At 35.2% G+C, this 25,000-nt stretch overlaps 1 protein-coding gene and 1 pseudogene across 1 annotated transcript in view; both read left to right on the top strand.

The window, feature by feature from the left end:
• Window positions 1-18,770, top strand: part of LOC137995638 (ATP-dependent DNA helicase PIF1-like) — a 20,504-nt gene extending 1,734 nt beyond the window's left edge. The window contains exons 3-6 of the mRNA XM_068841163.1: window positions 7,301-7,311; window positions 16,898-17,347; window positions 17,765-17,827; window positions 18,319-18,770. Coding sequence (XP_068697264.1) covers window positions 7,301-7,311; window positions 16,898-17,347; window positions 17,765-17,827; window positions 18,319-18,770 — 976 coding nt within the window. The remainder of the gene's footprint in view (window positions 1-7,300; window positions 7,312-16,897; window positions 17,348-17,764; window positions 17,828-18,318) is intronic.
• Window positions 18,771-24,684: 5,914 nt separating this feature from the next.
• LOC137996389 (uncharacterized) overlaps window positions 24,685-25,000 on the top strand; it is an 820-nt pseudogene continuing 504 nt past the window's right edge.

Below are 25,000 nucleotides of genomic sequence, written 5' to 3'. Positions count from 1 at the left end.
CATGAATTTGTACATAAACTAGATAAATTCGATGATATTTATGAATTAGACAAAAAGGATAACATTATCGTTTTGCCCGAAGATGTTAAAATGATGCAAGCCATTGATGCATATATTAATTCCACTTGTTACTATGTGGAGTACTTGCATTGGAACAACAATGGGATATTGGATGGTTTCATAGATCACAGGAACAACATGTTTCTCTTGAACGACGAATATGACATCAGGAAGTCTATTTGCGATAAATTGCATGATTTATACAAGACACATGACTTTAAATGGATGAATCAAACTTTTACAAGCTTAGCAACATCATTATTTAGACAAACTTGTGGTTACTTGCCGCAATCTACATACAATGTTCATACACGTGAAATGCTTGATGATTATTATCCAAGGGCACTTCAATGGTGTACAACCGAAGATATACCAGATGATGTCATTAACATTGATATATCTAAATCTTATCCTAATATTTTATTGAACAATAAATCACCAATACCAGTTTATAGTATACATGATGTAGTAGAACCATACACTTGCAGAAGTGATTTGAGACATAACGGTGAATTTTACCTCGAGGAGACCATTTTATACAATTATGGTACACCTTTGAAGATTGAAGCTGGTTTTTATAGTGGTGATTTGGTTTCTTATTTGGTTGACGAATTGACTATGTCAGAAAAGCAAATCAAATATAAAATTACCACAAAAAAGGCTCTAAAGCCAGACACATTTAAGCCATTCATTAAACATATATTCGAAACATTTCCAGAAAGCGAAGCCAAGCGACTTGCAAATAGTTTTATTGGTGATTTAGGCAGGAAATACAACAAAACAAACACAGGTTTCACATGCACAGAATATGACACAGCTATGGCTTGTTGGACACAAGGTATCAAAGATGGACGTAATATCATAATCGATAGCTACAACGAAATTTACTTGATCAAAGAACAGAAATGCGAAAGGTTATTTACAGACAACACAAGTGTTAACCGTTTTGTGGTTTCTCAGGCAATTTTAGAATGTTTGAAGCTGATCAGTAAGTGTTACGGTCCAAAAAGCGCGCTATATGCTTACAACACAGATGGTATATTTATCACCAATCCAAGGTGTATATTGCAAAACAAAAAAGACGTCGAATTCAACATCAAGAATATCGGTCAAGCATATATCACAGACACACCATGTGTATATTTTGAGCGCCATTACAGAGAAAACATGGATTACAATTCTTACAAAGCCAAAATAGGCGAAGGTAGTATACATAACGGACAAGCTGGTTCTGGCAAAACAACTGAATTATGCAAAATGGTAATGACAACTGACAAACCATTAGTGTTGAGTTTCACAAATAAAGCTGTTCAGAATGTCAAAGAAAGATTGATGAATATGGGTTATGAAGCAGCAGACGATGTTTGTCATACTTTTGATTCTTATTTTTGTGAATGGAATGGTTGTTCAGCAGAAACAAATCTCAAAGACTTGAAAAACAAAACAGTATTCATCGACGAATTTTCAATGGTACCAAATAAATGGATTACTATGATTTATAAAGCTTTTACATTATATGGAACAAAAGTCCACATGTTTGGAGATCCCAATCAATGCTCACCTGTTGAATCAGGAAGTCAAATAAGCTACAACTATCTCAAATCCAAGACAATCAGACAAATGTGTTCGGAAATCGTGACTTTGGAATATATTGAAAAATCAAGCAGATATGACAAAAAAACACATACAGTTCTTGACAGATTTCTTCAAACAGGAAAAGTAGCAAAAAACTTCTCATCAATTGACAAAAAACTGTTCAAAAATATATGTTATCTCAACAAAACTAGAATTGAAGTCAATAAACGATGCTGTGATGAGTTTGTAAAAGACAAAGAATATGAAGAAGTTGTTTTCAAATATAATGACAAACATGAAGAATACAAAGTATGTGCTGGTATGCCGGTTATTGCAACTGAGAACATGAAAGATCGTAAAATATACAACACAATGGAGTTTACAATACAAAGTGTTTCAGAAGATTCTTTTGAGATTGATGATCAGGAGTTTGACTTGCATACATTTTCTAAGTCTTTTATTCCCAGTTTTTGTGTTACTGTCCATAAATGCCAAGGTGCTGACATCAACGAACATTACAACATCTATGATGTGGAAAAGATGGATAAAAAACTATTGTACACTGCTTTGTCAAGAACAACTAAACATGATTACATACATCTTAACAATGCAAAAATAATGAATCGATATAAAATTCGCACAATGCCATTTTTAGAATTAACGAACGCTAAATTTAACAGTCTGTATTCAGAAGGCAAAATATACAAGATCCTTATTGATGATAAGATATATATTGGTTCAACATGCGAAGACCTGCCAACACGATTAAGTCGTCACCTGAAAGACCCAAAAAGCCAAATATATAAATTTAGAAAGAATAAGCCACAAATTGAACTAATAATCAAAGCACCAACAAATGACAAAAAAAGTCTAGAAAAAATAGAAAATGCTTACATTGAAGATTATGCGAAAAAATACAAAGAATTGTTGCTTAACATTAAAGCCAACCCATTGAAACAACCCAAAAAGGTTCAATTTAAAGTAGAAATAGAAAAACAAAGTCAATTGGAAGAGCGTATAGCAAAACTAGACATCAAAATAAAAATCAAAGACAATGAAAAAGACAAGTTGTTTTACTTTGACAATATTATTCAGGGAAAGCGTCACAAGACAATGGCAAGATATGCAAACAATGACAAAGAAGCAGCTTTTGAACAAATTACAAATAAAAAAAGTCAATTGATTAAAGAATTGACAGTGGAATTTAATTAAATGTATATGTATGGTGTATTGTATCAATGGAACTTATTATTCGAATCAAGAAGCCAAAAGACAATTGGTGAAGCTGTGGGATGAAGTTATGCAAAACCATATACGGATTAGTAATTTATACATTTGTGAATTACCATTTTTGTTCAAATGTTTTGAAAGAGGAATATTTACACGAGATGAAGTGGTTTGCAAGATGGAACAAATAAAAAAAGAATCGGATTCATACCATGAAAATGTCAAATATTTGTTCTCAGTCAAGTTGGAGGATTTGCGAAGATTTGCTTAGTTCAAGTCAATCTGTTTCGATTGAATAAAACTGTGGCAAATTTAGTATTTGGGCATTTAGTCAGTGTTTTTCAATTTAGCGATTAGTTTGTGTTTAGCAGTATTCAAATGTTGGTGTTTTCCTCTCATGGCATAATTCTTTCCATTATCACATGTCGGGCAATACCATGCCGTTTCGCGGCCATATTTGTTTTTATGTTCTTGTATTTCTCTAGCAGTGTAAATCTTTTTTCGACTCATATAATATTCAGAGATAATTTGTTTTTATGTATTTTCATAACCTTTCATAAATTCCTTTTTCAATGATTCTCTTTTCGCAAATTCTGTATCAGAATCTGTCAATGATTCGTCTTCACTATCAGATTCATCAGGTTTGTATTTACTGTAAGATTGCTCAATGTCTCCCAACATGTTGTCATCAATGTCATTGGGATGCATCACGTAGCTATTTATTCCATCAGTTATTTTTAACAGCCACGAATCACCTGATTTAACTAATTGCAGTTTCACTGGCGGATAAACAACAGACAACACATTGGAATCAATCAAACATTCCAAAAAATCTTTCAAGTCAGGATCACCAATAACACAAGTCAAAAATGCACTGAACTTTTTTTCTGGATTCATATATAATAGGTTTAAATAACTTCTTATATATTTTTATTATGTTTAGTGGTTTCACAAAATTGCTATGTCTTTGAAACAAACAAAACAGAAAATCCATTCTTTTATCAATGTGTTTAAACATTTTCTTAATTTCATCTTTTGGTCCACCTGTCTCCAATGCTTTTAGCAACAATGGCAGTCCTTTTGACCTCATATAATGCATATACCCAGCATTTGCAATAATTACATCACAAATTAGTTCTATAACCACTTTTCTCACTACCATGGTATCAACAATATTACATCCTTTGAAGCTCATATATATCTATTATGTTTTTTACTTTTAATATGCTGTGATTTGCTGTTTTTCATCACAAACTTTTGGCAATCATGGCAATACCATCTGTTGGGTAAATCTGTAGTGGGCACTTCAACTATTTCAGGTTCTTCGGCTTCATAATTCAGCAAATAGTTAAAAGACAATAAGAGTATTCCTTCCTTTTTGTTTTTTGCTTGGATCAACCAAGGATAAAGTCTTTCATGTTTTTTACGGTTTTTGAGATGCCAATTAAACATACGAGCCATTTCACCATATTGGACTTTATATCCTGGAAAACATTTGTCCATCTTATGTTCAACCTTTTTCATATCTTCCAAAAACGAATGCCAGATTATTAACTTATACTTTTGTGAATCATTCATATCCTTTGTTTATAAAATAGTTTTTATATGTTGTCTTCCTCTTCTGACCACTCAGATTCCTGCGAACTGCAGCAGCTTTCTTCAGATATACTTTCTTGCGATGGCGACCAATCGGAATCCGAACCAGAGTCCTGATCACTTTCATAATAAAACCCAAACTTTTCCTCATTCTCAAACTTGTCCATATAATATAAGTATATATTTTTATTTTTTTATAAGTATTTATGCGCGTTTGTTTCACCACAATTCATATGTTTTCAATGTCTTTCAATGGTATCCAACTGTTGAATTCATCACTGTATCCCTTCCATTTTACCAAAGCTTGTTTCTTTTTATAGTCTCTTCTAATGACTTTATCAATACGAAAAATATCCTGTTTAGCTTTCAATAATTCAGGTTCATAAAAACTGCCTTGTATCTCTTCACCTCTGAGATCTTTTAGTTTGTATGTTATTGGATTAGTGTATTGGATCTTATCAACTGTAAACACTTCTTCGGTCCAATTTGGTGTATAACCCTTGTCGAACACATTTCGTTTATACTTGGATATTCGAACCTGGTCACCTGTTTTGAATTTAGGTTTTTGTTTTAATGGCTCCATATCACCATATAGATTGAAGTAAACGGTTCCTTCATTCCTCTTGTTAGATGCTTCAACGGGTGTCATATTTGTGCTTGAATGTTTTGTATTATTATACTGTTTCACTAGTTTGGGCAGCATATCGAGATACATTGTATTACCTTGAACTGTAAACTGTTTCCACATTTTGGATTTAATTGTCCTATTCCACCTTTCAACCACTGAGGATTTCTCCTCATTTTCAGTGGAGTACATATGTATTCCATTTTTCTCTAATAAGTCCTTCAAGTGTTTGTTATAGAACTCTTTACCCTTATCAACCCATAAATACTGTGGTTTTCTACCTTCCTTGAATATTGTTTTGAATGCTTCAGTAACGGATTCACCTTTCTTATCCTTCAATGGGACAATCCAACCGTATTTGCTGAAAACATCAATAACCATGAGAAGATACCGATAACCTTTATTCCATTTGCTAAACTGTTGCATTTCAACCAGATCACTTGCCCATATTTCATCGATATGATTTACGATTACACGCCGCCGAGTAAAGTTGCGTCTTATAGATGCATGTAATTCATCTGCTAATTTTTCTTGCCAGTTTTCTTTACCCGACGGCTTTTTCCGTTTTTTGAAACTCCAAGACCTAGTTTCTGCTTTGTATTGATAACATTTCTTGCCAACCAATGCCCCCATTGTCTTTCATTATACGGTACGTTGTCTAAAGCTTGAACCATTTTTCTATCTGCTTTGTTTTTACATTTTCTGTCATCCTTGCAGACGGAATAATCAACATCGTGTTGCATTGCTATTGCATCAGTTTTGCCAGTGGGCATATCATATATTTCCAATATTTGACCAGTTTTTGGGTCATACTTCAGTTGATTTTCTAAATCATTATAAGGTCCGGTGTAATGATGCCCAGGTAATGTCCATCCGCCTTTTGGTTTCGGCAATTTACCAATAGCTTTGTGAATGTCAACAGCGCCGCCGTCAAGATCTTTTCTGTTTGTTGTGTATTTTTTATTTGGTCTTATTTTTGTTGACAATTGATCGAGAGCTTCAGAACCGACTTTATGAAGTAGAGGGTTCATTTTTCTCAAACCATAATCGATTGCTTTTTTCTGCAATTTTGGGTCTCTCATTAATTCGGAACCATAATATCTACCCATTTCAACGGCTTTTTTGCCAAGATAAGGTACTCCTTTTGTTAGGAACAATTCAGTTCCTGTATTAGCGATATCACCAAATAAGCCCGCTCCCAACGGGCTGTTCAGTTTCCCTGCTTTTTAACAAATTTGGTCTTTGTAATACCACATTCAGCACAAGTGCAAAAGAACATTAGTCTACCATTTTTAGCTGTTTTGTAACCTGAAGGTTCAACACATTCAGTCACTTTCTTTTGTTTAACACAATATGATTTCATAATACATATAAGTTAGATATTTCTGAAATAATATTCGATAAATTTCTCATTTTTCATTGTATCATTTATGTCGAATACTTGCAATAAATCATAATACGAATTACCCTTATTCATTTCATTCAGAAAGTATAAACAGAAATACCCACAAGTTGTTGTTTGTATGTTTTGTATCTGATTGTTTTGATGTAACAAAGTCAGATTTTTCTTTTTGGCGTGATTTACAATCTCTTGAAAAGGTGGCATACCAAACGAATCAAAATAATTTATCACATTATCCTTAACATAAGTGGCTACCCAGTGAGATCCTGACATATAAGCTGGTTCCAGATTGTAAATAAATAACGCCTGTTTATGGTTATGTGGAACTTTTTCATCTCTTGACAGTACATCGTTGATTGGTATGTTTAAATATTTACACCATTTTTTCAGATCGTGATTGGACATAGGTATGTTTTTGTGAAATTTTGGTTTTACAATATTGCCCCCAAAATGGGTATGCCATTGAATGGACTGTTTTTTCCCAATAGTAACCCTTGTCCTTTTTTGGTCGAGGATGTTTTTTTTTTTCTACCATTACCAGTCACATATGGCGGATAACTATAAAATGGAGGGGGCATTCCAATTCTAGGTGCTCCTGTACCATCCTTTTTCGACGAAGGTGGTCTACCTACCCTCGGTGCTCCTCTTCCCGTTAGCTTTTTGACAAGATTCAAAGCCAAAGGTATGCCAATGCTAGCTAACAAAGTGCCTAAAAATCCACCTGATTGTGTTTTAGTCGGTGTTATTTTAACGCCAGATCCTGTTTGAGCCGCATTCATTATGTCTCTTTGCTGTTTTGTAGTGAACATGTTCAGATATGGCATTAGTTTATTGATCGCATTGAAAGGTATCATCATGGGTAATGGCATAGCACCACCTTTTTGACCAGATCCTAACAATTTTTTAGCTCCGGCTTCTGCTAAACCACCAAGAGCACTCAACCCAAGGGTTTTACCAATTGCTGGAAGAGCTCTCATACCAAGTGACAATACGGTGCTCAAAAGACTTCCGCCTACTTGTTTTCTGATATTGGTCTTAGCAAGCTTAATGTCCATTCCTTTGTTCAATTGTCGATTTTTTTGCAATCTTTTTTTCACCATTGCTGGAACATAAAGAGTGTCGTTTCCATTAAGAGAATCATTTGTCAGTCTTAGAACAATTGTTTCCCTTTTATGGTAAGCATTACTCAGATTCTTTTTTTGATTATCTGACAGTCTTACGTTTATTTGATGAAGTTCAGTCATATAATATATGTTACATAATTCCAGTCACAAAACATATACAAATAAATATGTGTCATTCATGGGATTAAACTATAACCAATTCATTACCCACCTTGTCAATAACAACCGACTCGTCGTACAATACAACTGCATGGACATTGAAATCTGCTGCACTATTAGCACTTATTTTATACCTGAAAATCAACTGTTTAGGGTCTCTTGTTACTTTTTCTGTTTGATATGACAGATCGAAATAAATCAGTGGATATAAACTATTGTAATTAGCTAGATTCAACTGCGTTCCGGTGTTGTAATCATTTTTTCGCATTGCATAAGACATGAGATCATTGAATATTCTCACTTTGCTTTCACTGTCATATTCTGTTTCTGGGTAGAAAACACCATTGCCATATTCGAGTCTGCATGTTGTTAAATAACTGTTTGCGTTTGCTTCATTCAGTTTGAAGGTATCAAGTATATATGGATTTTGAGTTGCAACTCTGGTTTTAGCCCGTTGTAGATAAACAAAAATTGCTTTGACATTGTCAATGCTGGAAGAAATCTGAAAAAAACCACTGACTCTAGCAGGTGCTGACACTGCATATAGTTCACGCTGATATGTCCATTTGTGTTCTTTCATGAAAGAGCTTACAAATTTGTCGTACATACTGTCTTTTGGTGTTAATTTTGGAACCCATAGTAGAAATCTGTTCAAAACTACTCTGCCGGCATCTGTTCCTGCTGCCATATTGATGAGTTCATTGTCGTTCTGGAGATTCAAATTGAATTGTAACTGCATAGGAACCAACATTTTATCCTGCAACTCTTCAAAAAAACTGTAACGATTGAGAGGTATGATCAAATTCACATTTTTTGCTCCTCCCGTTCCATCATTGTTGGTAGCTTGTGTAAGCACTTTTCTAGATTCATATCCTGAATTAGTATTGGCTGTCGTACCATCTGTGTCTAAATACCAAAAACTGTTTTTAGCTACACTTCTCGAGTAATCATCAGAATATTCCAACAGATTCTTCACAAAAGTGACCTTATGTAGATTGTCAGTGTCATAAACAATTTTCCCAGCACTTTTAATCATCATATGTGCAATCAATGAATGAGATCCGTTTATCACCGTTATTCTATCGGCTGCTGCATAACCAGCTCCATCTGCTATTTTTTGTAACTGGAATTGAACCTCGAAATAAGCATTGTACCAATCATAGAAAGAACTCCGGTCGTTGATGGTGAATCTATAACCGTTCTTTTCTTGATGTTGATTATTGCCAGGGGCTCTAATTACATCATCAAGTTGGAAACGCACCAACTCATTTCTTTGCAATAATTCACTTGTTCTAAAAGCCATTTATACTATTGTATTATATAATTTTGCTGTCATGTTATTTATTTGAAAAATCTACGCCTTCTTCCAGATCCGGATATCAATCTATTTAGTATCATGTCAGCGCTTTCTTCTTGCTGTTTCTGTTCAATGGGCAAGGATGGAACAATTGCTTTTTGTGTTGGTGTTGTGGCTCCTTTTCTCAAATTTGCTAATTTTTTCATTATTAGGTCTCCTGACTTTTCTGCCACCGTCTTGCCAATTTTATCACCTGCATGGGAAACCCCTGATTCTAATGCCTTCTTTGCTAATGGCTTAGCAAATTTCTTGAAAACAGACGATGCCACACTCTTCAATGGTTTAAAAATATTGTCTAAGATAAGCCCAGACCCTTTATGTTGAAATACAAATTTACCAAGTTGTGGGTGGTAAAACCTCTTAAATTCATACGGTTTCATTATACTGTTACATTAGATACTTTTTAAAATCAGCGAAAAAGACGTATCTGCTCCATTCAGATCCACTAATCTTCTTTTTCCATCTGTTATCATGATTCTGATTGATGAAATTGTAGTTTTGTTCACAGGATTAAATGTAACTCTTTGTGGTTCGAGGGTGAAGGAGTAACTTGGTTTTAGTACACTGGTTGAGAATGAATAAATAATGTCTGTTTCTTCACCGTCAACTAAACTTTCGTTTACCAAATCGCAATGAATATTGAGTACGTCTGTGTCTTGACTGAGATTCGGCACTCTTGGTCCAATATGCGTTCCACTTGCTAATATCTTTTTGTCGAAACCGATCAGTTCATTAAAATTACTTGCTCTTAAATCAAGTTGGTAATTTGCAGCTAATGTAACCGTGACTCTGAATGTTGTTTCGTTGAATTCAAGAGTCATCGGATACGTATCACCAGTTTTCGTCACATTTTTAATATGTCTGTCAAAGTCCGTATAATTCCATACCCCAGCTGGAAAGGTAATGTCCTTAAAAGTTGAACCATTATCGGAGCTGTATTTGATTAATTGATTTTTGTACCCAGCATTGACATTGAACCAAGTGAATGACATGTTAATGACTCTGTTAAGACCGATAACGTATTGCTTATTATTGTCCAGAGTTACAGGTCTGGTGAAATTTGTTGTAAAATCTTCTGGTTTATTATCCCCTTTATTTTTCACACTGTAAGATGATAAAACTATCTCTCGTTCCATTATGTGATTAGGTTACATTAAATTTGGAAATATTGTTTGTATAATTTACCATATTGTGATTTGTTAATTGTTGTCATTTTCAATAATGTGTCCAATATAGAAACACCCATATTTCGCATGTCAATGCTTGTATTGCCAGCCAATATCTCACCAATGATCAAATCCAATTTTTTTATGAGTTCTTTCGGTTTGTTAAAAAATATCACATTGCCACCTTTTCTTTTTCTTTTGATACCAGAACCTTTTATTGTTTCCAATTTAGTGTCATAATGTGCAATATATGCATTCAAGACATTTTTAGCTCTGTCTATTCTTTCGTTCATCTCTTGTCTTTGTGCTTCATTTATAATCCCTTTGTTATATTGTTTTGTCACCTGTGTTTTATAACCTCTCAATTGATTTCTTTTCGTTCTAGTTTGTGTTAAAATTTTACGAAGATATGCTTTGGATTTTGTGTCATTCATTTCTGGTTGATTCAGTATTTTTTCAACTGTGTCATAATTAGGCACTTCAAACTCATTCAATATCTCATTGTCCATGTCTTCATCATCTAATGCATAATCGATATCTTCGTCGTCATCGTATTCTGGTGGTAATTCTGGTTCTTCAGGAAAGTACTTAGGATCAACATACATCTCTTTTTTTCCTTCCAGAAGATCTTGTAAAGATTCTTCATATGTTGGCGGTTTTGGCACCAGTTGTTTTTCTTGCTGTGGTAAAACAGGTTGTTCAAATAATTCACCAAGATTCATATCTGGAACTTCATCCTCTATATCAATGCCGTAATCAGGAACTTCTCCTTTCTTCAGTGGTCGTTTTTTCCTTGGCAACCTTAAAGCCTGATTACTATCAATAACATCATCTAATTTACTTGTAATTGGTTGGAATACTTTTGAAAATCCCTGTTGACTGGTCTTCTGATCAATATCATGCTTTGTAATTGCATTATGGACATAATTGATCTTGTCCCCTAATTCAGATTTACTCTTTGCGAGTTCTTTCCACTTAAGTAAACTCATTTATTGTTATATTATTACTTTACATAAAAATGGAAATTCATATATAAAAAATAACGTTTTACACTATGTTGAACACCATGTTGAACACCATGTTAAACACCATATTATCGAAACAATATACCCATATGATATAAAAATGAAGATACCTAATTATGATACTGGCGACGATGTTGTCACAAACTTCACACAACTACATGATTTTATGCCTGATCGATGCTTTCGCATGCTCATTTGTGGACCTTCTGGTTCGGGAAAAACAAACACACTAATGCATATGATTCACAATCTGTTGTATTTTGATAAAATATACCTTTATGCAAAAAACTTAGAGCAGTCAAAGTATCGGAATCTCATGAAAGAGTTCGAACCATGGAGTGAAGAAGCTGGTTATGATATCATTGAAGCAAGCAATGATAAAATAATTCCTGTAAAAAATCTCAATGGTGACAATCAAAAAATTGTGATATTCGACGATTTCGTATGTGATAAAAACCAAAAACCATTAGTTGACTATTTTATACAGGGGAGACATAAAAACTGCTGCGCCATATATTTGAGTCAAAGCTACTATAAGACACCAAAAGATATTAGATTAAACTGCTCACATTTTGCCATTTATGATTTTCCGAGTACTAATGAAAAAAGTCTCATATGTCGTGAAAACAATGTCTCACAACAATTATACGAGAAAGCAACTAGAGACCCTTTTAGTTTTATATATATTGACAAACCCAAGAAACAAGTCAAGAAGAATTTCGATGAAAAAATATAAACCAATTGTATATATGAGTTACTCCAATGGTAAATTACCTGAAGACACATATTCACATGAAAAAGTTATTGAAATAGTAAAAGGATTGCCTGGTGTTGGTTTTAAACTAACAGATGACGGGGATTATGATATGCAGAATAAAAAACTGCGAAATTTAGACTCACCTCAAACGAATAATGACGCGAGCACCAAGAGTTATGTTGATAAAGAGGTTTCTGGGTGTTTGAAAATAGATGGGAGCAATGCAATGACTGGCGCCCTTAATATGGATAATAGACGGGTTGAAAATATAGCCCCTGCTAGACATGGCCAGAGTGACGCTGTCAGTAGTGCGCATTTGCATAACTTTTATTTCGATTTAAATACAAATGATGGAAAGATAGAAGCCCAAAATCCGATCGACATGAAAAATAAAAGAATCTCAGGAGTGCAAGATCCAATATTGCATTCAGACGCTACCAATAAATTTTACGTTGACAGCTCTTTTAATTTTAAAGCTGATAAAACGGAGCTGGCTAATTATTTGAAAAAAGATGGAAGTATTTCCGTAACTGGCAATTTTGACTTTGGAAATAATAAAATCAGCAATCTTGCTGAAGGCACTGGCAATTCTGACGCTGTTACAAAACACCAATTGCAAACTGGTTTATCAACCAAACCGAATGTTAATCAGGTTGTGTTGCGAGATGGTACGCAAGCAATGACTGGAAATTTGAATATAAACAACAACAAGATCATCAATCTTGCTGATCCGACAGGTGTAAATGATGCCACAGGAAAAGGTTACGTTGATCGATTATTTTTGGATTCACTTCGTTTAGACGGATCCTCTAAAATGACTGGAAATTTGGATATGTCTTTGAATAAAATAATAAATTGCGGACAACCAACCGGTGCTAGAGATGTGACTAACAAAGCTTATGTCGATTCCGAGGTTGGAAAAACATTGAAATTGGATGGAAGCGGTGTAATGACTTCTGTTCTAGACATGAACAATCAACGAATAATAAATCTCGGAAACGCCACACATAATCAAGATGCCATCACTTTGAAGCAAGTGAATGACGGTATTGCAACTGTTTCTACCGAAAACAATAAATATACAGACGAACAAATAGAAAAAAACAAGAAATATGTAGACGACGAAATAGTGAAGAGTCACATAACTACTCACACAAACAGAGAAAATGTGCTGAAATATGCTATGGATGATGGGGAATTTACAGAAGATTATGGAATACAGGATGCCACTTTAACCAACTATAATGACTCACCACATAAAAACAACAAAAAAGCATTTTCATTCAATGTTCAAAAGGCAGCAGATGGTTCCAGTCTGTTTAAAGGACGATTCGATTTTAATCTATTCAAACTGATACGTGACAATTATAGCGATAAATATACTGTGTGTTTAGAAATATATTTCCTGAGAACCGGTTTCGATGTGGAGTTTAATTCATTTCAGGTTACTTTTGAAAAAAGAAACATGAACACTGATAGAACCACTACAGTCAAAACCAACACAGATTATAAATATTATCGCTTTATCATGAACTTATCACCAGATGGTTCTTCACCAACTATCGAAAGACGGTTGTATGTAACTGTTCAAGCAAATTATGACAATAGAAGCCCAACTCTTTTACCATTGTATGCCCTGATTTACGGTATAAAAGGCGAAGCAAAAAACAACCTTGATTTCACAATTTATGATTACAATTTGGCTTATGAGATTGTAAATGATCAATTTTTAATGCATGTGCCAATCAATATGAATGGTAACAAAATTTTAGGGTTATTTGATAAGATATTACCGTCTTACATCTATGGAACCACTTCAGAATCATCACTGGGTTGTGATTTCAATATTTCTAGAACAGCACCTCTAACATTTACTAAAATTTATATCGATAAAATAAAAATTTATGCTAAAAAAAATTATCCATCAGAGTCGAATCACGATATAACTTTTTATGGAAACGCTAGTGTATTTTATGACATAGATTTTTCAACAAGCAAAATACTTACTGTCAATGTCAATCGATATTTTGAAAACATAACAAACATACGAATAAATTTTGATGATGACGATGGGGATGGCGTAAGATCTTATGTTTACATTATACATTACAAAACATTACTGATTAATTGAATTATATAATGCAACAGTATATGACATTGTATGTAAAAAATTTAGATGGTACACATCTTCTTGACGACAATGGTGACAAAATTGAATACACCATTGACTATCACTCTGATGATGATTTTACCTATCAAGCTCAAGCTCAACTTTCAGTAAATGATGATGGACATATAGAAACTGACAAAAATCTCGTCGTTAAGGCTGCTACGGAAGAGAACCATGTTGTCATAAAAAAACAACTCGATTTGAAGTTAGACAGATCGACTTTTATTATTTCGAACAGTCTACCTGGTATACCAGTGTTAGACAAAATCAGCATTGCATTAATTCCAGCTTTATCAGTAGTCACAGCCGATTCAAATGACAGAGTTAGTTCATGGATGGATCCTGCGAATAATATCGATTTTTCACAACAAACCAATTCAAAAAAGCCTCTTCTTCTGAGGGATTCATTGAAAAAACTGTTTTTTATACGTTTCGATGGTAGTGATGACTATTTGGAAAAAAAATCATTTGATGTTTCTGAAATAGCGGGTAGTTCTGGTAACAAATGCACAGTAATACTGGTTGTCAAAACAAAAGCGATAACTAATCAATCACAGTTTCAATGGGGGCGTGGAGCCGTCAGATTCGGTGTGCATATACCATGGGGAGATGGTACAGTTTATGTCGATTTTGGTTCCTCGTCAAATGGCAGACTTAACATTCCTTCTTTGCTGAATCTCTCTGGAAATATCGAAGTTTGGACAATTCGTATTAATGGGACAAATCTAGAACTCTTTAGAGGCGTTACATCAATCAGTGCGATTAAAACAGAAACAATTTCTGCCACTCTGACAGGTTCAGCTCAAGAAATGTTTATTGGATGTCAGGTTCATACTGATGGCACTGCTGTGAATTTCTGTGAAATGGATTTATATGCTTTTGCTGTTTGGGCAAAATCTCTGTCTGATAATGAATTAAAAAATATGTTCAGGTTCATTCAAAATCATTTCGATTTGTGATGTGGATTTTCAAAATATATAACTCAATATATATGTATATCGACAATTTATTACGATTTGTGGAATATAGTTTTCAAGAAGCAAAAGAAAAACATCCATGCATTAATGACAAAATATTAAAATCAGCACTTGTTTATCAATACCTGCACTGTTTCTATTTGAAAAGAGACATGTCTATGAATGAGATTCTTGAACTCAATGATGGTGAAATTGGTCTTCTTGGACCAGGTAGTGGCTGTCTAACATGGTTACTTGAAAAGATCTTCGGTTGGATTGATATATTAAATTCACATAGTGTATTACATGATGCTTCCGGGAGGTTTTATGACCACCATAAGCTCGGTAGAGGTTACACTTATGCTATTTCAGAAAAATACACAACTAAACTGATTAAAAGATCACCTTTTTGTGGTCAAGTCAGTGGTATACTATATTGTCTATGCAGACGATTAACAATCTAAACCATATATATGACAGATCGAAAAAAGAGAATATTTAGCTGGAACCATATTTCAGACAAACTCTCAGAAGATCAGGTCGACGAACTAAAGAGCTATTATAAGGCATACCATAGAAAGTGTTGGGCTTACAAGCAAGCTGTGAAACGTTACAAAAAATTAAAACTCATTGGTAATACTATTTCTATCATAACTGGTACTGGTGGAATTATTAGTGCTGTTGTAACTGGCGGTATAGCCCTAGTAGCTATAAGCACAAGTGCTTTGTTAATCAAGTCTTACATGGATTTCCAATCATTGGATCTTAAAATACAAAATTGTACATACGCATACCAAAGTTATCAGCATCTTTTGAATTCGATAAAAGACATGTTGAGAAGCGGTGATTTTCAACCATCGTTTCACACAGAATTAAAAAATGTAGATGATTTTGTGACTGATGTTTGTCCTAGTGTTGACAAGTTCTACGCTAAATACAATGACAAATTCATTCCTTAACTATTTCATTAATTCGGTCGGATGCCAATGACAAGATGTCTTTCCAATATCGTTCATATGATTGAAGTGTCTTTTTGGATTTGCTCGTCTTGACCTTTTCAAAAGGAAGATCAAGCATTTTAAATATTTGTTTTAAAATGAAATTTATGTTAATCATACGCTTTCTATCAATGTTAACATCTTTCACAACTTCCCCGATAGCCGCAAAAATTCGAATTATTTTATCCATATTTTTTACAGAAATCTGGAAACCATTTTTAATGGCAATGTTATTGATAATGTTTTTGATATGATATTTTCTTTGGTAAACACTTTTACGATGGAATCTATGCTTATTTGAGTGAAAATCAACAAATTCTATAAGCGGTTTATAGCCATTAACTGTCCCACATTTTTTACAAACTAGCATATTGTTATCATTCACTATCTCAGGTTGACTGCAGCATTGTTCTGTTTTTTTAGTATGCTTTGATATCTGTTTATTGCAAAAAGGACATTGAACTTCTTCCATATTGATTAACTCTTCATGTATTTCTTTACAACTCATTATACTATTATATAAGATATTATTTTTTAACCAATTTGCGTTTTTACCCCTACTAATGGCAATGCGTTTGAAGCCCTTTGTTCGCAATTTGTGCTTTTGAAGAGGTATGTTCGCAATTTGTGCTTTTGTAGCCCCTTGGTCCATGAGGGTGGGAAACCTCCATCACAGGCCATGTAGTAATGTGCGGATTAGTTCCAACCTTATTTTTAGCTACAAAAGCTTCTGTCATGCTAACTATGAATTTGTGGTCAGAGGTTGGACTTTGTAATGGAGCAACAGGAAAAGTAATAGATATCATTTATGCAGACAACCACTCGCCACCAAACCTACCTGTAGCAGTAATAGTTCAGTTTGACCATTACACAGGACCATCATTTATTGACACTTTACCAAAATGTGTTCCAATTCCTCCTGTTACTATTACTTCTAAGTACCTCGAAACATTTCATGAAAGACAGCAATTACCATCGAAGCTTGCATGGGCAATTACAATACATAAAAGCCAAGGACTAACTCTTCCAAAAGCATGGATCGATATTGGACCAAGTGAAAAAGCAGCAGGAATTACATATGTTGCCATAAGCAGAGTTCGATCACTCAAATCTTGCATAATCGAGCCAGTAACATTTGAGCGCTTAACAAGTATTAAAAAATCTTCTCAATTTCAATTTAGGCTAATGGAAGAAAATCGCTTGGATAAATTAGCAGAAAATACAAAAACTCTTTTTACAAAGACGTAATTTATATTTCTTGAGTTCTTTTAAACCAACAACATAACCTTATTACAGTGTGGAAATAAACAATTTGTACGAAAGTTACAACAAAAATTTCACATGGTGACCATAAGTAGAGCTTTCCACTTCAGAAAATGTCCGTTAGGACCTTCAACTGAATTAAATTTTGAAGTGTTTTTATTTATTTCTTTTTATTATAACAACGACACATAATTGGAATAATTCTGTTGTAAGTTAAATTCCTAAATTATCAAAACAATATTTATCATTCTAGAATTCATTGGGTAAAACTTTTAGTTAACTAACACATCCTTTTCTCTATCAGGAAATACTGTAATTCAAAGTACAAACAAAATGTCTTCACCGTCAAGCCCTTCAAAACGCAAAGGTATGTATATCTACAACATTTCACTTAGTGAGAATTCATGTAATACCATGGCTGCCTTAATCTAACTAATTCCTGAAATATTTTGTCATGAAAGCAATGCGGATCAAATATATTATTATGGTAACCTCCTCTTCTTGAATTCTTACGATATCTATAAACAGCTAAAAACGACTACAGTAATCGATTTCTTCATAAAATCCAAACAACTTATTTCTACCTTAATTTTTTTTTCAGAAAGCGACCCAGGATTTATTTCAAACGTCTCTCCAATGAAGAAAGCAAAAAAAGGAACGCAATAATATCATTGCACCCTTCAGACCTCACCCACTAAAGCTTGGAAAGTCAACATTACGAGAAAACTGGCAATCCCGTGAAACTACTGAATGTCAAGGAGGACAATGGGCAATTTCTTGTAAATCAAACCACAACTTTGCTACAAATGACCAACAACGATGTAACTTTCACAAGTACCCCCTTGTCGTCTTTGTCAGATAATGCCACACAAAGTAGCCCCGCAGTAGATTCAAACATCACGTTGAATCAGCTGCCGACACTTACAAGAAATCAGAAAGTTAATGTCACCGGAATCCTAACTCTTGGCCAAAAGCCGGCCAAAGAAGTGAAAAAAAGAAATAGTGAGAATGGAAAGGTCAAGGAGGATTGCGTTATCGAAGATGCAACCGGTAACGCAATCCTCCACATATGGGATAACCTCATAGACAAGGTCCAGAACTCGAAAAGTTACACTTTCAAGAACCTCAGCGTGAAAAACTACTCAGGAAATACTATGCTGGGAACCACAGCATCGACCACGTTTGATGAAGTCCAAACAGAACTCAAACAAGTCAAAGGACCAGATCTTTTAGAAAACAAGGACAAAAAAGTTACAGTCCAAGAATTTAAATTTGTCGACAAATTAAACATTTCTTTCCAATGTCAATAAAGGCTTGCAACAAAAAAATGCCATACGACATCAATGCAAACATCATTAAATGCCCATCATGTGGTGCAACCCAGAAAACAAAAACATCGAAGAAAGCAATGTCTGCAAGACTATGTGCCGATGTGGATGGAAGGGAAACCTGGTTCACTGCATTCACAGATGTCTTGAAAATCCTAATCGACAACAAGCAAGAATCGAATCTAACGTCAGATCAAATATCAGAAGCACTGCTTTCAGCAGAAAATGTCACCATGTTAGTGGATGGATCATCCAATTATGTGAAAAACATTCTGAAGCCTGAATAACTTGAATGAACATAACAAAAACTAACAATTATGATACAAATGTGACTGCTAAAAGACAGTCTTCATACAAATAAACATTTATTCATCAGTTATAGCTTCAGTTTTAACATGAATGTGAAGTTAATCATACAAGTGACACTGCTAAAAAATTACAATAACAATTAGCATTCCTTAATTATGTTGTAGTTACAGTTTCAACATGAACATTTTAGTGCATGAATGTGCTTTCATTAATCTATTTAGAAAAGTTACATACAAATGTGACTAACAAAATAATATGTCGTAACAACTACAACATTGTATTTGTAAATTACTTTGCATTCCAGTTTTTAAATGATCATTAATGAATGCCCTTTCACTCATCTATGCAAAAATAGTTATATACAATACAGTCATTTCCTTTCAGTTTTCTTAACAAACAGTTTGTGTTTTTAACAGATATAATTCCAAACAATATTGTGCATTTCTCTTTCCATTACAATTTCAAATAAATCACTGTTCCATTACATCAAATGACCTTGACTAAATCAATATGTCCATTTTATAATCAATAGTGTTTTTATTTACAACGTGAAAAACTAACTATTTTGTCAAACCCAACACAAAATAGAACTAGTGTATAATCAAACTGGTGTTAATCACCCACACTATACAACCCTTTATTGCCCTGCAAATATAAATGCCCAAAATGGAAAAAGAACACAATGCCACTGTTTTACAATGAAATCGTTAACCTAAGTGAAACAAATCATGCATAGCCCTCGCCCGCACCTCCTCACCTGTGGTTATTACTAGTATTTCTCCTTATACTTTCACGAGAACTCATTGTGATTACATGCTTAGAATATAAGTGCAAAATTCTTGTCACTGTCGAGGCACATCGAAGGAGTAAAACAACTTCTCGTTCGCTCGCATTTTAAGGCCAAACAAACCAGCAACAGCTCGATTATTTCTGTCCAAAACCAGTACCGATGATTGTTATTTAATTCCAGTTAACAATAAAAGTTCGAGTTTCATTCCTGAACAAAGTTAAAAACGACTAAACCACGTTTTAGAAATATGCATACACTTGAAATAAATTATCCGTAGAAATAACAAACGGTTTAGTGTCCAAGAAAAGAATTTGTGGAGTAACTTCTTCCACCAACTTTAAGGGTTTATGGTCACATCGCCACCAGGAAGACTCGCCACCAGTAAACTCGCCACCAAGAGTCATCTCGCCACCACCAAATCGCCACCAAGGCATCACCATCTCGTATTGCTTTGGTGACTCTAGTCAGAGCTATTATAGCACTCACCGGCATAGTAATAGTGTGGCATGGTTTCTATAGGTTAGCTTACGGATATTTGTCAGGATTAGCTTCGGTAGTGTAGAGGTTAAGTACAATTCCTCGCAAATCATTGAACCGAGTTTGACATCGTCCCATCAACTTTAATAATTTTTTTTTTCTAGTCCTAGATTAAGTACTTTTTCCGCAATTTGACAGTGAAATTTTCTCGTCCAAATGGCATCGTTTGTTTACGAAAGGGAAAATTGCATCACCGAAGAGTGTTTGAATGTTGGAATCACTAAGGGGGAACGAAGCTTTTGCAGTGCAGAGTTTCGAAAAGTTTTGAAAACCGGGAAATGCGCCAACTGATCGATCGAAATAAAAATTTCGCCTTGGAAAATATCATATTAGGCTTGGATTATGAAAACTATTAACGGATCAAGGCGAGTCTTCCCCTTATAAAAATCAACACAGCTTCCACTAAATGATGTCCTTCTGATGATTTATTTCAAATTTCAAATAAGTAACAATATTTACAAACTACTTAAGGCAACGCACTTTAAAAAACTGAAATCGCTACAATAATTATGTAGTCAAAAAGCGATGAAACAAATTTCAAGTAAATAATAATATTAACAAAATGATTAAAGGATTGAAGATTGTAAAAATTCAGGTATCTAGGATCTGGGACCGTTCATGTATGAACACAACTTAAGTAGGCGGAGAGCAGAAATTTTATTGTTACTAAATTCGTCTCAGTGGGTAAAAAGCCGAGCCTGTAGCAGACGATATTTGCGCCTCTGTATACGTGACAGTTTACCCTCAGATATGAACCGGATTTGTATTGTGACCAGCCTGGCCTCTTGGTGAAGAATGTCAACCAGAAGGTAAAATGGAACTTGAGTTCTTCCGTTAGCCCGTCTGTTGATGCTGTGGTGCCACCCTTCTATATCGTTGTTTGTTCGGACAGGAACCATGAAGATAGACCAACAGGAAGGAGGCCACATGGTGCTGAAAACCCATGTATCTGCCACATACTGAACAAGTTGTTGGAAAAGAGGCGTCGTTGCCTGGACCTTGAGCCGTTGGAAGATAGGTACGATGTTCGCCTCTGGCAGGAAGGGAAGTGCCATTATTTTTCTGATGTACTTGTAAATGGCGTCATCCGATCAATACGGATGTTCTAGTCCAAGTGCTTGGACCTATCAGTAAGAGAAGCAGGTAATTATATTAGATACAAGTATTCTTTTGGTTTTCCTTGGGTAAGTTTAGTTCACACTACACTGAACCAGGTGCGCCGTACCGCGCTGGTCGGGGTCGTGAATTGTAACCTTTTTGCTACAGTTATAAAGCTTCAAAAAAGGGTTCAAGGCCACAGTGGAAACTACACGGGGATTGAAAACCCTACGGGAAAACACGAAGCACGCATCTTTCTCCACAAAGCTTGTGTCCAGTGAAACAAACAGCCTTGCAGTGAAACGTCTGGCATTAATTGACGGAAAACTAGCCACAGCGCGGATTGAAAATCAAGAACAATTTTCGTAACTGCTGGGGACGAGGGAAGCAATGCAAGAACTTTTCGAAGCACCTAGAAAAAGCAAACACAAAAATATTAGAACATTGTCATACAAACATGGTTCGCACAATCTTGAAAAGGTCTTGAATTTTAGTACCCGTCTTAAAAAGTTGAGGTCCTTGAAAAGTACTTGATTTCTTTATTAGGGCTTGAAAAGTCCTTGCAAAGAAATGTAAGTTACCGGCATGGAAAACTTAATAATTGTCATTCATGTAGAGGATACATATATTGCCTCCTGGCAATTCAGAATTTTCCATCTGCTGGTCTAATCAGAGCTTTGAGTGCATTTAAATTGGAGAGGTTTTAGAATACCTGTCTACTTCAACCGGAAAATTACATGACTCCTTAAAATATGTTTTCTGTGTACTTATTAAGAGTAAATAAAATCATTAAATGTGGGAGGTCACCGTGCTCGTGTCTTCGCAACACTATGATAATGGATGGTAAAGAGGCAATTTCGGCTTCAAAATGAAGTTAAGGATGAACAATCAACCGCCACAAAAGGTGCCACAGTCAGTATCAAATTTCACCTTAAAGATTGCAGACTTCTCTGAGTTTTTCCACTCGGCTAAAGTATTGAGCGTGTCGTAAGAAAAGGACATCGTGCAAGCTTGAGTTGTTCTTGAAAGATGTCAAAAAGTCTACCCCCAAAAAAATAAGTTGAAGGGTTAGGGGCACTTTAAGCAGCTAAAACAACTCAACAAGGATCGAACTTCACCGCAGATCATCGACGACTTCCATCATGGTGATACAGACTTTAATTCGTCCGTCATTTTCGAATAAGTTAATTTCGTGGAGAGGAAAGATTACATGTCTTTCCTATTTCAATTTTTGTCCGTGAGTCAGTCCAGCGTGTAACTTACTTTAGCTTTTAATTTTAGATACATCACGTAGACAAACTTGGTAAAGTTTAACTTAAAAAATTAAGGAACAGCATGGTGGCGAGATAACTCGTCTTGGTGGCGACTTTGATTGCAGATTGGTGGCGAGTTTGCTGGTGGCGAGTCTTCCTGGTGGCGAGATGACTAGTTACCACTAAGTTATTACTGGTGTACCGTTTTGTCGTTCTTGTTCTCTTTCTCTCTTCTTTCGTGTCTGTTCTTCTGACCTAGGTCGTCCAGGCATCTTGCAACCTTAGTAGATTCGAAATTAAAAATCTTAAGACATACAAAAAACTGCAATTCAGAGCAAAAAGCAGCCTTAAAGAAATTAAAAATAAACACTCAGCTTTAAGTTTATATCCCTCCAATGCTTGACTTGAATAACTACAGCTATGTTCAACCTCGTTCCCAGGGTTCTCTCCTACTCTTCCCCTGGAGCGAGAGAAAGAGAAAACCTGGTTTGGGCTGGTCACGTGTCTTCCAGATTTTAGCAGATTACAAATAAGCGGTTTGCAGGAGGGGCAGATAAGTAGGGAATTTGTCTCTACGTAGTCCACTGGTGAGCGTAGCTTGTCGGCAATCAAAACAAACTCCACGTGAATCGGACTGAATGATGGCAAGTGGGAATAAGGATATTCAGGAGACGCCGAAAAAGATCCGTAAATCTTCCAGTGCTGCAAATATCAGTTGTTGCAGGCTTTGTAAATCAGTTGGAGACGTATCTTGCTGGAAGAGAAGTATTAATTGTCCGATTCCTTTGTTTACATAATTCGATATGCTAGCAATTCCCCACAAATAACTTTTTATAAGGTCTTGAAAGAAGCCAATGTCAAGATTTGTTTTTGGTCTCAACATTCTCAATAGTCCCAGATATCTCATTGCTGCTTCTGAGTTGCGAGTATGTTTCTGAAGGTCACAAATTTGTTTCAGAATGAGCTACCTTTGAATGCCTCAGCGACTGTTGGAAATGTCGGGGAAAACGATGTCCAACACCAGGTAAATTCCTGTACGCCTTTCTATTTTTTTTTTTTTGGCTGGTTTAACCAATCTCTCTTTTTCAAGACCTATTTCCTTCAGAAAGATTTCAACGCAATAGACCTAATTCGTGCAGAGGTCATGTGGTCTGTATTGGGTAAACAATCTCAACAAGCATGGCGTCTCAAAGTGGCGCTCGTGGTGAAATCGATTTAGTTTGGACAAAAAATCTTCGTCTTCTGCCAAAGTTCACTACTGAACAAATTCAAAAGCACTTAGAGGGTTGCGGTAAAAAGGATATTGGTTCTAAAGGTTACAAGTTTTTCACCAAGAGTTATATTCACGACGTTTATATTGCGTACGATCAACGAGCTGATAAGGCATCTGTAAAAGGAATGTGCTACAGAAGTCAACGTAAGAGCGAGGAACCCCACAAGTTGTTTCTCAAATGTGAATGTGCTGACGACGGGCTCGCAAAATTAGTGCAAACTTCTTGTTCCTGTAACGTCGGGTAAGAATAAAATAAAATATGTTAAAGCCTTGATACCTTGGTGATCACGAAAGCAGAAAGTATTGAAAATTTTGGCAGAGCAAGCTTGCTGCGTGGCCTTTCTTGCAGTGCATAATTTGTAAAGTTTAATATAATATTTCTTGGTCACGAATAGTTGATGTTAGCTCAATAAAAGAGTCATGTCAAAATGAGCCTGTTCTGTTACGGTACCATCAAGTTTTTATTTTATTTCTGGTAGAGCTGGTGGGCATTGTCATCAAATGTTTGGCCTATTGTTCCTGTTAAGTCATTGGAGTCTTCTTGATCTGAGGGAAATTCCTGCAGATAAGACATGCACTAGCTTACCTCAAGTTTGGAGTGTCCCACGAGGGGATAGAATAGAGTCTGAACCTGTAATGAAATGCAACTTTGCACAAGCTAGCACTGACCAAGTTGGCAAAAGGAAACGACCTCCAGTAAGTTGCAAATTGTATGATGCAAGGTCCAGAAAGATAAAAAAGATGGGTTGGAAACCAGAAACAGTGTTAAATCTATGCAGTAGACTTTCCAACACGGAGAAACCACCTCCTTTCTCATACTTATTGAGTGACCAAGAGGCATCCTCAAGCATCAATACTGTAATGGGAAATGTACCACTTGGATCTTATCTTGGGTATCAACTTTTTGACAATAAAAAATCACAAACTATATTTAATGTAGACAGACCAGTGG

This window comes from Montipora foliosa, chromosome 3 (genome assembly GCF_036669935.1).
Source record: "Montipora foliosa isolate CH-2021 chromosome 3, ASM3666993v2, whole genome shotgun sequence".
NCBI classification, from domain to species: domain Eukaryota; kingdom Metazoa; phylum Cnidaria; class Anthozoa; order Scleractinia; family Acroporidae; genus Montipora; species Montipora foliosa.
This window is presented reverse-complemented; position numbering and strand designations above follow the sequence as displayed.